This window comes from Gopherus flavomarginatus, chromosome 25 (assembly GCF_025201925.1).
Source record: "Gopherus flavomarginatus isolate rGopFla2 chromosome 25, rGopFla2.mat.asm, whole genome shotgun sequence".
Classification (NCBI taxonomy): domain Eukaryota; kingdom Metazoa; phylum Chordata; order Testudines; family Testudinidae; genus Gopherus; species Gopherus flavomarginatus.
The window spans coordinates 13,562,697-13,575,535 of NC_066641.1; the positions used below are offsets into that span (position 1 = coordinate 13,562,697).

Sequence of the window (12,839 nt, forward strand, 5' to 3'; positions counted from 1 at the left end):
GAGAACAGCCAAGCACCATCCTTTTTGGAACCCCCCTTCAGGTAGTTGATGGCTGCTATCAAATCCCCTCTCACTCATTTCTTCACCAGACTAAATAAACCCAGTTTCCACACGCTTTCCTCCTAAGTCAAAGCACATGGCTTTGTGTTTTTGGTACCAGAGCCACTGGAAAGTTTGATAGAGGAATTCATTTCCCAGACACAGGTTTCTTATTGCATCAGGCAGAAGCAAAATTTTATTAGAGTTGTACAGATTATCTCAAGTAAATAATTCTTGTGATTGGACACACAGAACATCACAGAATGGAAGAAGCAAATAGCATGATAGGCAGGAAGGTGGACCAAAGCTCACTTGGGCCCCTTAGGACAGTAGTGTTGGCATTAACAGCGTTGAGTAATTCGGAAGAGCTCTTCTCCATGCTCTTTGCAGAGATGCACAGTGAATCTGCTGGCTGAGCTCTCGCTTTGTCCGTGGGTGGGTCTTTGCTCGCTGGGTCTTGCACTGGAAGATGCCGGGTTTCTCTTCTTAGTCACAAATCTTTCTGCCATGCCCTGGAAAGAGAGAAATAGAACCATCATTTTGCTTAGAAAGGAAGTAAAACCTTCCCTGCAGCATTAGGCTTTGAGATATACCCTGAGGGTGGAGGCTTCACACAGACACTCTGCTGACTATAAATTCTGATGAGCTCCAGAACTTCCCTCAAATTGTTTATGTGTTTAGAATACAAGAAAAGAATATAAATCCCACGGGTCGAGCCAGCCGCTGTGCTGGGAATGCCCAAGCACAGCTCCTTGTGCCCTCCCCCTGGCCACATCCGTCCCCTAGACACCCAGCTCACTCTGCCCCCAAGGGTGTTTTATTTTTCCTAGATTGCAAATGTACATTGTTGTGCTCCCCCATCAGCTGGATGGACCTCCCAGAGATACTGTTTGTGGCCTTGGAGCCATTTTCCCATCCCCCAACAACACCTCGTTGGTTCCGTCTCTCTGTTTTAAGGACGTTTTGCCTCATCCTTCTCCCTACAAAACACCCAGCCTCCATTTCCAGCCTCTTTCTCCAAGTTCTCTAGACTCTCTCCCTCTCTCTCCCTGCTTCCACTTCAGGCTACTTCTTTCTCTTCCCTCTTTCCTCCTCCCTCTCTTTTAGCTCTCTTCACCCTCACTTGCACCATTCAGAATTCATAGTGAGAGAGTCACAGCTGCATTGGGTCCTGTTTCTTGCCAACACTCCCCACACCATACCACTCTTCTGTCACCACGTCCTACCAGGCTCTCCAGTTGCCTTACAACGGGGTCCTGAAAGGTGAGCCACAGCACCTCAGAACCACCTAACAGAGAGTGGGTTTGACAGCTTCTCTCTTGCCCTATGGATAAGAAGAGGAGTAAAGAAACAGTTTCCCTTACACGGTAAGTCAGTTCTTACCTTTTAGGTCACCAGGGTGGCAAGACGTGACATGGGGGAGAGAGTGGGAAGATGAAGAGTAGGAGTGGGAAGTTTTAATGACCGTTCCTCCTCCTATTCCACCTGCTACGCCAATCCCTCCTTCCGGGCCACTATGACAAGGAAAGAATGTTTGGTGAATGAAACAGAAACCAACCTTACAATGGGATTGTAGGTTCAGTGGAGCTATGTGACTTTGCCTGTCATCAATCACTCCCCATCCAGCAAAGAGCCAGGACCTGGCCGGCACAGCTCCCCAACACCCTCACTCCACCTCATCCAAGCAGAAAAGCAAAAGCACATCACTACAGGCCAGTCATTCTGCCCACAAACTTTGCCCACAAAGGATAAATTAGTCATAGGCTGCCATTGCCAATGGGCTTTTTAAACAGGGTCTGCTGTATCCCTTGCTTCCAAATCAGGAAAAATCTTTGCCTAATTATTTATAGCACTTGTTTCACAACGAAGTGGAGTTGGGGACATGCCAGATGCTTGGGATAAAAGAAGGAATGACCTGGACTTTTGGCAAAATCTCAGACTGGGTCTTTTATGCAGGTTTGAAATACTTAGGTTAATCTCTTGTTACAATTCTCTCTCCTTTTCACAACTGCCTCTGCACCCCCTGAATCTCCACACTCTCTGTGGTTTTAGCTCTCACACATTGCACAGATCACAGCATAGGTGTTTGCTTTATGCCCCGCTGTGTCTGTAGTCTACGTACACAATGTCACGCTGTCCTCCTTCCAGCAGGCAGCGGTAAGTGTGAATCTCCTGCTCCAGTCGACATTTGACATCCAGGAGGACCTTGTACTCGTGGTTCTGGGACTCAATTTCTGCTCGCAGGTCAGCCAGTTGTTGCTCCACACAGGTGATCTGTTGCTGTAACTGGCACAGGTGGCTGTTGTAGCGACTTTCGGTTTCAGCCAAAGAGGCTTCCAGGTTGTCCCTCTAAGAATTGAAGCAAAAAACCCACATGTACTATAGCCATGCACTAAACTAAACCCATTTGGATGCAGGAAGTTGAGGATAATAAAAGCAAATCGTTGCTAACGATCGGTTTGTCAGCGATATCGTCACGGCTACGTAGAGTGCCAGGCTGGGCTGGTCCCCATCAGTCCAGAAATGCAGATGTCAGTGTGTCACAGGTGAGATATCAGTGGTGACAACATCACATACCTGGCTAAGATGGGCTTGCAGATCAATCTCCAGGGTCTGCAACTGACGTCTAAGTTCAGAGACCTGGTTGTTGCACGACTCAACCTCCTGACTGCTTGTGATGACCTCACGATTCAGCTCCTCGATCTGAAAGCCAGAAACACAGAATAAAGAGCTTCAGAGGGGTTTTTTAATTGTCAGGTGGGTCTAGGAGTGGGTAACAAAAGATGTAAGATGGGTAGTGGCTGGGCAAGTTTTCTGCACACTGGAATCGATCTCATCTATCGCTTGTAACTCCCCTTGCTATTCCAATGCTAAGACCCCTCACAACTTCACCAGTAATTCTCCTCTGTCCTAATTGACAGGCTTGCCCACTGTTCCACCAACACCCCTCAATAATGACATGTAGCAAACCCTATTCTACCATGAGACACACGCACCGTACATGCACAGGGCCTCCATCCCCTGTGCACCAGGTCACTATACCCGTGTGCTGATCATGTTTGGAACTTATGATACAGGAATAAATTCTCCCCTTGGCGTGACTTTGTGATTCTGAAATAGCTCCTGTATTTTTGCTTGAGAGAGTTACAGTTGTGATGAATTTACCTTGCATTCATACCAATCCTCAACCTCTTTGCGATTTTGCGCAATCATTGTTTCATACTGGCATCTCATCTCCTCTAGGATTTTCTTCAGATCTGGGCCAGGAGAAGAATTGACCTCCACGCTGACATCACCAGTGGTCTGGCTTCTCAGACAATTGATTTCCTGCAAAGATAACGCAGATCAGCTTGTTTAAAAAGGAAGAAATGAGTTGAGAGCAGCAAGACACTGTCCGTGAGCCTCTACATCCTGGGGCCCATTTCTGACAGTCACAACAACTGTCTCTGATGCATCTTGTCCAGTATAGACCCAGCCCAATGGGGAAACCACAGATGATTTCCAAGCAAAGCTCCACAGTGAGCATTCCTGAGGTAAAGAAACAGTGGGTGTTTACTGGGATGTGTGATGGTTATTCACAGCAAATTAAGGAATTCCTGACTATTTTTGCAGGAAAAAAGGACATTTTTTATGCTTCATCTCCATCTGGGTCTTTGTGTCACTGGATCTTGCATAAGAGGTGTTTTCTTCTGATAGTCTCTACATTTTGCTTTTTAGTAGTTCATGTTTTCACAATAGCTACCATTTTTCTGTGTGTCTCTTCTGTACACCAAATCCAGTCAGCACATTTCCACTGCCGTTTTTGTTGCATACATATTATGACTTTTTCACTAGGAGGGGTGATGAAGCACTGGAAGGGTTACCTAGGGAGGTGGTGGAATCTGCTTCCTTAGAGGTTTTTAAGGACAAAGCCCTGGCTGGGATAATTTAGTTGGGGATTGGTCCTGCTTTGAACAGGGGTTGGACTAGATGACCTGCCGAGGTCCCTTCCAACCTTGATATTGTATGATTCTTTGAGAATTAAATTTGATGAATGAAAGTCACTGATTTTCCTGAATGGCTTTAGACTAGTGTTACAGGTTCTCTTGGCCTCTTTTTCTCAAAGAAGTTGTTCCTTGTCTTAGATTAGTCACAATATGTTGGCTCTCTTCATATTTTTTCCTTTCATATTTACTTTATAAGACAAGGGAGCTTGGTTCAGAGCTTAGAGCTCCTGACCTTCTGTTCCTGGATCTCCTACTGAGATTCCAAGTGATCTTGGGCAAGATACTTCTCTTAGCCATTCCTTAGATATCCTGGCTTCACAACAGAGAGAATACTAGCATCACAGGGATGATGTTAATACTAATTAATTGTTTATGAAGTGTTTTGAGTTGAGTTATGTAAGTTAAGTTAAGTAATCGGCCGTGACAAATCAGCTGGAACATTTATCCAACTCACTACTAGTGCCTGAGGTAGCTCTCTCTCCTTCCCCTTTTGCAGAGCCCAGGAACTCCCAGAAGCTTGACATTCCTTCCTAAGACTCAACTCCTACTTTGTTCAGAAACTTTAGAGGGCTGGACCTGAGCTCTTGGGCTGCTTGTGACAATTACTCCAGCACAGGATCTACTCTTTGTATATTTCAAATTAGAATTAATATGATTAGGAAACGGAATTTGTGAGAGGAGCAATATCATAATAATGCAGATTTTTATTAATATTCTTTTGGTCGTACTTGCATTCGTGCCCTGATGTTTTAATCAGGATCAGGTCCCCACTGCTGTAGTAAGTAATGTACAAAATTAAATTTTTTCTATACGGGAATGAGTTCCTACCTCCTCATGGTTCTTCTTCAGACAACACAGCTCTTCCTTCAGGCACTCAAGCTGCGCCTCCAGGTCAGACCTGCACAGGGTCAGTTCGTCCAGAACTTGGCGTAAGCCATTAATATCAGCCTCCACACTCTGGCGAAGGGCCAGCTCAGTCTCATACCTAAGCCATGGACAAGAATGACAGAAAAGTCAGCCCCTGGCAGAACCCACCACTGAGATTCCTGGCATCTGCACTTTGGTTATGGATGGGTCTGAGTTTCACTTCTTTCATCTTTACCTTTATAGCTGTGCATGAAGTATAACACACGAGGTCTGCTGCCTAGTCTATCTGTGTGTTCAAAGGCTGGGGTTTGGTTCACAAAATACCTTCTTCTTCAGCTTTTTTTGCCCCTCTCCTCTCTAATGGAACTACTACAAAGATGTCACGCCCCAATTTTTCTGCACTTCCCCTGGGAAATAATCTAAACTCTTTTCTTTATTAAAAATCCATGGGCCAGAGTCTCAGTTGGTATAAATCTGCATAGCTCCATTGCCTTCAATGGACTCATGCCAACATGCATCCATTGTCCCTATATTTTAGCCCCCTAAACCCCACAAGCAAACTCTTTGTTGCCTCAAACACTCTGTCCTGGAAATGCCCCTATTCTGGCACCTATAGAGTCAAAAACCAAAGGCACATCTCAAAATCTGCGACCACCACTTCTGTGTCATTGTTCCCGAGTGCTCCCCCCTTGGTCTGTCTGTATCCATTGTTGTCTTTTGTCTTCTAATGGGATGGTCAGCTCTTTGGGGGCGGTGAGTGTCATTTTGTTCTGTGTTTGTACAGTGCCTAGCGCAATGGTCCATAACGTGGCTCATAGGTGCCATGATATTATCAATAATTAACAATGATAAAATCTCACAAAAATCCCACCTGTCCCGATTTGAAAATTCCAGTAACCCCACATTAGGAGATACCATAATTTGGGAATAGTATAAGTAATTGTCAATTTGTAAGTAGGATGTAAGGGAACAAGAGGAGAATGACAGATTTGTCTGGTACAGAGAGGTACTTACTTCAGTCTGAAGTCATCAGCTGTCATCCTGCTGTTATCAATGTTCAGAATGATCTTGTTGTTGTCTAGGTTAGAGCAAACTATCTGGAAAAGAAGAGAGTCCGGGAGATTTTCAGCCATGAAATTTCTTCCTTATGTCACATTCAGTGCCACATTGCAAATTTCAGTCTTTTTGCTCTCCCAGTATTCAAATTTCTGACAGAGAGGAAGCACAGAAAATTTCTGATCCTCGGACAAATGTTTCAGAAATACCCAAGTGTTTGAAGTGAAATAGGTGAAATGCATAAATGTGTAAAAACACACAGTTAAGAATCTAACAGTTTTGTAATGATATTTAGTGTTTTCTTGTGCCTACTGTAACAAACTTCATATTTTCAAACTTGGTCTAGAGTTCGTAACTCCGAGTTTATATGTTTTTCATCACAAGACTTACATTACAGCCCAGGATTTGGCGTGTATCTCTCTCCTGTACCTTGTGAATCTATCTGCTTTTTTTTTCGTATCTGACTAATCCTTCTTCAGAATACACTTGGAAAATATTTTTTACAAAAATTCAATTGCCCAGTCAACACTATTGATGACAAAGTATTCTTTTTTTCTTATTGTTCTTTAGGAGAATAGTCCCCTTCCCCACCCCCATTTCTGTTGAAAAAGAAATGGGATTCTAACTAGAATCCGGGGAAACTGATGACAGGACACTATCTAATAATGCAGATAAGTCAGTGGATTAATGAATGAATTTCTCTTCCCATCTCCCTTTTGGGTATAAATATATTAAAACATCCTGTTACAAACTTCATTCAGGAGGAGTACTGACCAGGCCCAGATTGTTTCCTGCCTATGTAACCTTTTTCTCTTTGTACAAATCTGGTCAAGAAAAGGCAAATTGTAAATGGACTCATAAGTTTTCACACCCTCACTCGTAGTTCAGAGAAGGAGTTGCCTTAATTTATGTCTGCAAAGAACATTTTACAAAGGTGAAATAGGATCTGAACAGAGACTCAGAGGGAAGCTCTTAGAATGGGGAATACAGCCAAAAAATGTCACCTGATTTTGAAGATCTTCTATTTCCTTATGGTAGCAGCTGTAGTCCTTTGGTACACCGGTGTGTCCATGATGGGCATACCATTCCCTGATTTTGCACTCTAGGGCTGCATTTTCTTCCTCCAGGCATCGCACCTTGTCCAGGTAAGAAGCCAGGCGGTCATTAAGGTTCTGCATGGTCAGCTTTTCATCACAGGTGACAAATGCACCATCTCCACAAACACCACCACCAAAGCCACCACCAACTGCACCACCAAAGCCACCACCAACGACACCACCAAAGCCACCTCCATATCCACAGGGAGTGCCACCACCGAACCCAATGCTGGAACAACTTCCATAGCCATATCCTGGGAAACCTCCTGGTAAGACACCTCCATAGCTACCTCCAGAAAAGCTACCAGCACTCAGTCCCGCTCCACAAGTCGCTCCACCACTGTAACTCCTACCCGAAAAGCCTCTACTGCTGCCTATCCCACAGGAGCTATATCTTCCAGAAGAGACTGAAGAAATCCTTCCTCCACCACCACCTCCAATCGCACAGCTACCACCACTACTCCTCCCTTTGGTAGAGAGAGTAACAGTCTGCTTGGTGCTGTAGCTCATAGCGACAGCGATTAAGAATCCAACCCAAAGCCCAAAGCAAGAGGCACGGCTTGATATGAATTCAGACTGCAGATTTTCTCTCCGCACAGATCTCTATTTATACCTTCCACAGTGCATGTCACCAGTAGGGTGTTTCTCCTTCCCATGGGGCTGTCTAGTTTTGCTTTTTATGCCAAGAATAATTTCCCAAAGGCAGTTTCCCTCCAGAAATCCCAGTAGACAAGGAATTTATGTTACATGTCAGCAGTTTGTTCCAAAAATACACTCACAATGATGTTTTATGAATCATCAGCTTTTCCTTATGATGAAAACTTTACAAGATGCCAGGAAAAAACATGGTCCTAAATTATATGCAGGGAATAAATCATAGAACATATTGCAACAGAGAACTCTTAATCTGTAATTATTTTATTTTCATTTCTGTTTTGTCTTTAATAAGCATTTTTTTCATATGAGATGCTGTGGTGTAGATACAGAAGATCAAAATGGATGAATAAATATGGAGTCTTGCTCTGATAAAGTGAAAACCTCACTGTAGAAAGATCTGACACACCATGATAGAAATACTCAGGTTTGCTTCTTGGCACAGTGGCAGATACTAGGTCCAGTACTCTCCTAGCAAAACTCTGAGAGCTTGGACGCCACTACCGCTATAACATACAGAGACAAACTAAGAGGATTCATAGACCTGGCACACCACCCAATAGCCCTAGAGGAAATCTTAATGGTGGGATGCTTTTCTTTTCAAGTGCACAAACACACAAATTCTCTAATAGATGGAAATTTTCATGCAACTATTAGTAGTAATTGGCCTTTGTCTCACAAACAACCAGTTAGGCCTTTAAGGGAGATGTTATGATCAACCCTCATTTATGTAGACTGTGATGCTTTGAGAGAAGACAGAGAGGATGTCAGCTGCCACCCCAGAAGAGAGGGACTTCTTTGCGAAAGAGTTAGAACTATTTACATCCAACCAGAACCAGTCAACTCCAGACAGTCAATACTTGCCAGCATGAGATATTGTGCTAGGGTTCTGAAAGCCCTAACATGGAAAATTACGAGCAATCAGGAACTCTCTATACAAGGAGAGGCTAAATAGTGTTGCCTGAATGAGAGAGAAAGAGATTCCACATTAGAGAAGAAAGAGTTACTGAAAAACTACTTGCTGTTGTGAGCGCCTAATTCTCCAAACCCTTCTCCCCTGGAAAATAGTGTAAGATTAAACTCCTATTCACACTTCTCAAACCATCTCATATTTACTGGTGGGATTAGCTGTCTCTCCTAGGCATTTATATGGCTGCCATCACCCCAGCATTCCAACTGCCTTCTAAGTGTTTATGGATTTATCCTCATCTCATCCATGTGAGGTAGGGTGCTATGATCTCCACTGACTGATTGATTGATTTAGATTTTAAATTATGAAAGGGATGCCTATCCAAGGCTGTAGGCATCCTGACACATTCATTAATTATATAGTACATGGAAATCCCAGCAGCACTGGAATAATACTTTCAATAGGGCAGGGGGATGAATACAGAAATGACTTGCTCCAGCTCCCAGAGTGAATCTGTGGCTGAACCAGGAATTTAATCTAGAGCTGCTGAATTAAGCTATAGTGCCTTAAACACAAGCCTGTCCTTCCTTCAGATCTGTGACTCAGTCCATCCCCACATACCGCTCAGCAAAGACTCACTCATGAGTAAGGAGGAAAGGGGTAAGGAGGAAAATCTGATTTTCATCACTTGCATTGTGGAGTACCATTGGAGTCAGGGTGAGGATCTGTGAATAAAAAGAATTAATATGATGTTTTTGTTGCTGGATTCAAGCTTTGGTTGGGCTGTGTAAGATAACTGAAAAATGATCCAGCCACAATCCACAGCAAGCAGTATTTCTGGATGAAGTTACATAACATTTCCTCTTTCAGACAGTGCCAGCTCCAGGCATCAGCACAGCAAGCACATGCCTGGGGCGGCAAGCCGCGGGGGGCGCCCTGCCGGTCCCTGCGAGGGCGGCAGTCAGGCAGCCTTCGGCATCTTGCCTGCGGGAGGTCCGCCAATCCCGTGGATTCAGTGGCAATTCGGCGGCGGGTACACCGACGCCACAGGACCGGTAGACCTCCCACAGGCAAGCTGCTGAAGGCTGCCTGACTGCCATGCTTGGCGCGGGAAAAAAGCTAAAGCCACCGCTGCATTCAGAGGTATCATTTTAGCACTGCAGAGTTCCACTTTCTTGCCAGCACATCTGGTTGCCTGAATTACATGCAGCACAAACAGGTTTATTGTCAATTCCACATTCAGTATTGTAGGAAGATCTTTGTACATTTGTAGTTAGCTAAAGACTCCGTTGCTTGACATACAGGCCCTGCCATGGATCCGAGAGGGAAATGCATTTACGTTTGCTACTCATCTCATTAACTCTGACTCTTTCCTGCTCTCTGTGACAGCAAACTGTCCTTTTGCTTCAAAACTTGCAGCATCATGTGTTTCTGTTCTTCCCACCAAAATGATTAATTTCCTGCTGCACCTTCCCACCGATGGCTTTTTATAACAATGGGCAGAGTTAATTTTCAGGACATCTCTCTCTCTTTCTCTGTCTGGTTCTTTTGTTCATCAAAAGTCCACTATAGAATATTTTCTCTCCGAGCCCTGGGTGCTCCTTGAGCAGGGTGTGTCCAAAGCATCAGAGCTTTCTTTCGTAAGCATTGCTTCCATGATGTTTGTGCAACCTTGTTAGACATGATTTTATCTTGTCACTTGTCATAATTACCTTCTATAATTTGCATAATAGCTGCCAGGCGTCATCTATTAAATTTTTCCAGTTCTTTAATGTGTGACAGAGAGTAAGTTGGAAATCAGGACTCTACAATAACTGTGGACTTTGATTTTTGGATGTGGGTGGGTGTGGGATACTGTGCTGATTGCAGTTTTAATGTTGCAGCCTTTCAAATTCAGACTATGCCTTTTTATCGGGCTAATGATTCACAGGTCAGTAATGACCATGTCTGACAAAATTCCAAGCAGGTAAATGAAATCATTACCATGCTGAATGTGGCAACATTGATTGTGGTCCTAGGTCTTAAATATGCCTTCCAAGGTGCCGATATTGTACATTACTTCAGTTTCTCTCACACAGGTGGTTAGTTCGTAGCTTTGAGTTGTCTCAGCACATTTGTTAGTGATGAAGTGCAGGTGTGGTAGAGCGTGTGCAACAAGAACAGAATCATCTACTCATAGAAGCTTATCCCTAATCTCCTCGATTTCTTGTCTGGAGGCTTTAATCTGCTTGCAGAGTCTGCTGATATTTCATGATGCAATAAAGAATCCTGGCATTTACATACTGGGGGCATCATCGTCTATCGATCATCATGGCAAAGAAGAATCCAAAGAAACTTACATTAGGGAATACCAGGAAGAATGAAATGGGAGCGAAGGCAAAGCCTGTTCACCCTCCTTTTATATTTTCTTGCTGGGTTGTGTGGGCACTGATGGATTGGAATAGGAGACAATGCCGGAGCCTGCAGCTGAACACAGAAATGTACTGGTAGAGCACTGTGTGAATGTAGGAAGTGAGCAACAGAGCTGGACTATTTTAAGTGCTTCAAACACCAGACATTAGGTGGTCAGTCCAATGCAAGCAGACAGCCAGGTAGGTAGGTAGATAGATAGATAGTCAGACAGACAGACCGACCGACCAACCGACCCGGCCAATTGGGAACAGCAGAGTAGTAGAAGGGATATATACTGGCCACTGGATTAGCAGTTTTCTGTTCCCTGAGTGACCAGAGCAGGGACTGCTCCAGGCTCATGAGAACACCTGTCTCCAATTAACCTGCTAAGAGTCAGGTGAGGCTGTTAAGCACCTGACTCTAATTAAGGCCCCTCTGATGCTATAAAGGGGCTCACTCCAGTCAGGCCAGGGGAGCCAGAGGAGAGGAAGCTTGTGTGAGGAACTGGGAGCAAGAAGTGTGCAAGAAGCTGAGAGTGAGCAGGCATACTGCTGGAGGACTGAGGAGTACAAGCATTATCAGACACCAGGAGGAAGGTCTGGTGGTGAGGACAAAGAAGGTGTTGGGAGGAGGCCATGGGGAAGTAGCCCAGGGACTTGTAGCTGTCGCACAACTGTACCAGGAGGCACTCTAGACAGCTGCAGTCCACAGGGCCCTGGGCTGGAACCAGGAGTAGAGGGAGGGCCCGGGTTCCCCCCAAACTTCCCAACTCCTGATCAGACACAGGAGGAATTGACCTGGACTGCGGCTTCTACCAGATGGGAAGGTCTCTGGGCTGTTTCCCAACCGACAGGCGAGAAAATCTGCCAATAAGTGCAGGACCCACCAAGGTAGAGGAGGAACTTTGTCACACTAGATAGATAGATAGATAGATAGATAGATAGATAGATATCCAACTTGCTGTTTCTTCTTAAATGATTCTTTTATTTATATTTAAATTTTGTACAAATATCATACAATACATTTATGAAGTTTCATTCATATGACTGCCTCAGCTTTTATGTCCATTGATACTAAGCAAGTGTTAGACTAGGTATGAAATATTATTTTTATTGCAGTAATATATACAGATCCCATACAAGTAGAGAAGCCCTATTGTAGTAGGTACTGGACAAACAAACAACACGAGGACAGTCTCAGGCCTTGAGAGCTCACAGCCTGAGGGTTGGTAATCATCATGGGAGTTTACACTTACATAAATCTTTACAAATGTTACAAACTGTACAATAAATAAATACAGAAAATCAGATCTACATCATAAAATAGACTTTTATGGAGAATTTAGAGTAGCTACATCATACCATAAAATACACGAGTATTCAAAAAATCTAGGATAAACATAATCTTGTATCTTTTTTTGCAATATGCAGTATTTCATGATGATTCTAAACATGTGACTAGTGGTGTCTATGGAAGCACTTATGTAGCTCTGGGATGTGAAAGAGCCACCCCCTGACCAATGTACATTACACCAACCTAACTGCCAGTGTTGACATGCAGATTGATAGATAGTTTAGACAGTTGTCGGGAGAGCTTCTCCCGCTGACATAGCTAGTACCGCGGCTGGCAGGGCTGGCGTTGTTAAGCTGACAGGAGGGTTCTCTCCTGTGAGTTAGAGTAGTTACATTACAGAACCTACAGCAGTGCAGCTGGATTGCTCCAGCTCTAGTGTAGCCATAACCTCGGTATTCTCCTTCACACCTTGTAGCATCTGTTCATTTGTCCCTACAGAGATCTCTTTTTGATGATGCTGAAATCCGTATTCATTTCCACTTCCCC

General features: G+C 44.1%; 1 protein-coding gene across 1 annotated transcript; it reads right to left on the reverse strand.

Annotated features, from left to right (window-relative positions):
• Positions 1–380: 380 nt before the first annotated feature.
• On the reverse strand, positions 381–7,555 carry LOC127040788 (keratin, type I cytoskeletal 19-like). The gene is made up of 9 exons (XM_050935374.1): positions 6,953–7,555; positions 5,907–5,989; positions 4,854–5,010; positions 3,205–3,366; positions 2,617–2,742; positions 2,162–2,388; positions 1,423–1,553; positions 1,266–1,327; positions 381–551 (listed from the first exon to the last, which is right to left on the reverse strand). The coding sequence occupies exons 1-9, from the start codon at positions 7,553–7,555 to the stop codon at positions 381–383; spliced, it is 1,722 nt and encodes a 573-aa protein (XP_050791331.1).
• Positions 7,556–12,839: the final 5,284 nt, after the last annotated feature.

Bases quoted from the DNA above. Each gene is read 5' to 3' on its own strand.
- LOC127040788 (XM_050935374.1), bottom strand. From the start codon at position 7,555: ATGAGCTACAGCACCAAGCAGACTGTTACTCTCTCTACCAAAGGGAGG. The intron at 2,389-2,616 runs GTATGTGATGTT...TTCAATTCTTAG, and splicing joins TGCAAGCCCATCTTAGCCAG to AGGGACAACCTGGAAGCCTC. The intron at 1,554-2,161 runs GTACGTAGACTA...TCCTTGTCATAG, and splicing joins GGAGGACAGCGTGACATTGT to TGGCCCGGAAGGAGGGATTG.